Source organism: Watersipora subatra, chromosome 4, assembly GCF_963576615.1.
Source record: "Watersipora subatra chromosome 4, tzWatSuba1.1, whole genome shotgun sequence".
In the NCBI taxonomy this organism is placed as follows: Eukaryota; Metazoa; Bryozoa; class Gymnolaemata; order Cheilostomatida; family Watersiporidae; genus Watersipora; species Watersipora subatra.
Window position 1 is genome coordinate 62,818,854 of NC_088711.1, and position 1,619 is coordinate 62,820,472.

The window sequence follows — 1,619 nt, forward strand, 5'->3', positions numbered from 1 at the left end:
TAGCTGGCAATCTCAATAACATTGGTTCAGCCAATCGCTTATTGGGTAACTATACACAGGCGCTGGAGTATGCTAACAAGGCACTGGCTGTGAATGAGGCTTTGTATGGCAAAGGCATCGATAATATCGATGTTGCTTTGAGTTATGCAGAAATTGGCAGGACATACAGTGACCTAGGTAATCACAGACTAGCCTTAAAATATGATAAAAAGGCACTAAACATACTGAAGACTGTATATGAACCAGTCTCTAATCATGCATCTATTGCTGGTGTCTATACAATGACACTGGTCTAACTTACGCTCATCTAGGTAACTATAGATTAGCATTGGAATACTACCAGAAATCCTTAGATATGAGACAAAATATGTATGGAAGAAACACCAGCCACATGGACATTGCTACTAACCACAACTGCATTGGGACGTTACATCAGAAGCAAGGAAACTTTGCAATTGCCTTAGAAAGCTATACCAAAGCGCTAAATATGAGAAAAGCCCTTTTCGGGAAGGATACTAACCATACTGATGTTGCTACTAGTTACAACAATCTTGGTTCACTATATCGCTCTATCAATGACCACAAGCAGTCACTAGAATACCACAAAAAAGCACTTGCTATGAGAAGAGCTGTGTATGGTGAAGATGCCTGTCATATTGATATTGCTGGAAGCTACAACAACATTGGGTGTGTATGCTATGATTTGACCAACTACACACAATCTTTAGAATATCACTTCAAGGCATTGGCTATTTTGAAAGAGGTGTATAGGGAGGAAAACAACCATGCTGCTATTGCTGGAGCTTACAACAATTTGGGTAAAGCGTACTCTTCTTTGGGTGACTATCAGCTAGCGATGGCTTATTTCATGAAATCAATAACTATGTGGAGAGCTGTTTATGGAGAGAATAACTACCATCCAAATTTCTCTGTCACTTACTCATCTATTGGTGAAGCATGCTATGCTCTAGGTGATTACAGATCAGCAATAGAGTATCACAAGAAGGCCTTAAATGCCTACGAACAGATAAATAGTTTGACCAGCTGTGAAGGTATTTTTAATGAGTATAAAAACATTGCTTTAGCTTATTACTCTTTGGGTGACTATAAGTTGGCACTTGAATATTATACCATGACATTCGAACATGCTACGAATATTATGAAGAAACTAATTAATGACATTCGAAAAAACTAGCTCTGAACAGGGCGAGGGTAGAGAATTTTGAGTTGTCTGTTTACTGGTATGAATGGGTATTTTATTACAAACATGAATTCAGATTTACTTTTATTACTCAGTCTTTCTACTTATTTTTAACACATTTTATCTTGACCCATTTCGGTATTCATGTTTTATCAGTAAAGCAACTAAACAATATTTTGTTGGAGTTGTCCTCTCCACTTGTATGCTCAATTCATGATCTGTATATTTTCATCTTGAGAAATAAAAGTTTTTACGTTTGATTAATAATAATTAGGTCTTTCAACTGAGTTCAACTTGTCTGTGCTTTTTGAATAGTAAAATATTTCAACCTATGGAAACCGAGTATCCTTCAACTAAGAGCCACTCAAATATACCCTGAGTTGTTCAAGCCAAAGTTATGCAGTATTTCATGGTAGTA

At 36.7% G+C, this 1,619-nt stretch overlaps 1 protein-coding gene across 1 annotated transcript; it reads left to right on the top strand.

Moving 5' to 3' along the window:
- Positions 1-367: 367 nt before the first annotated feature.
- LOC137394468 (kinesin light chain-like) lies at positions 368-1,195 on the top strand. The gene has a single exon (XM_068081191.1). The coding sequence runs from the start codon at positions 368-370 to the stop codon at positions 1,193-1,195; it is 828 nt and encodes a 275-aa protein (XP_067937292.1).
- The last annotated feature ends 424 nt before the right edge of the window (positions 1,196-1,619 follow it).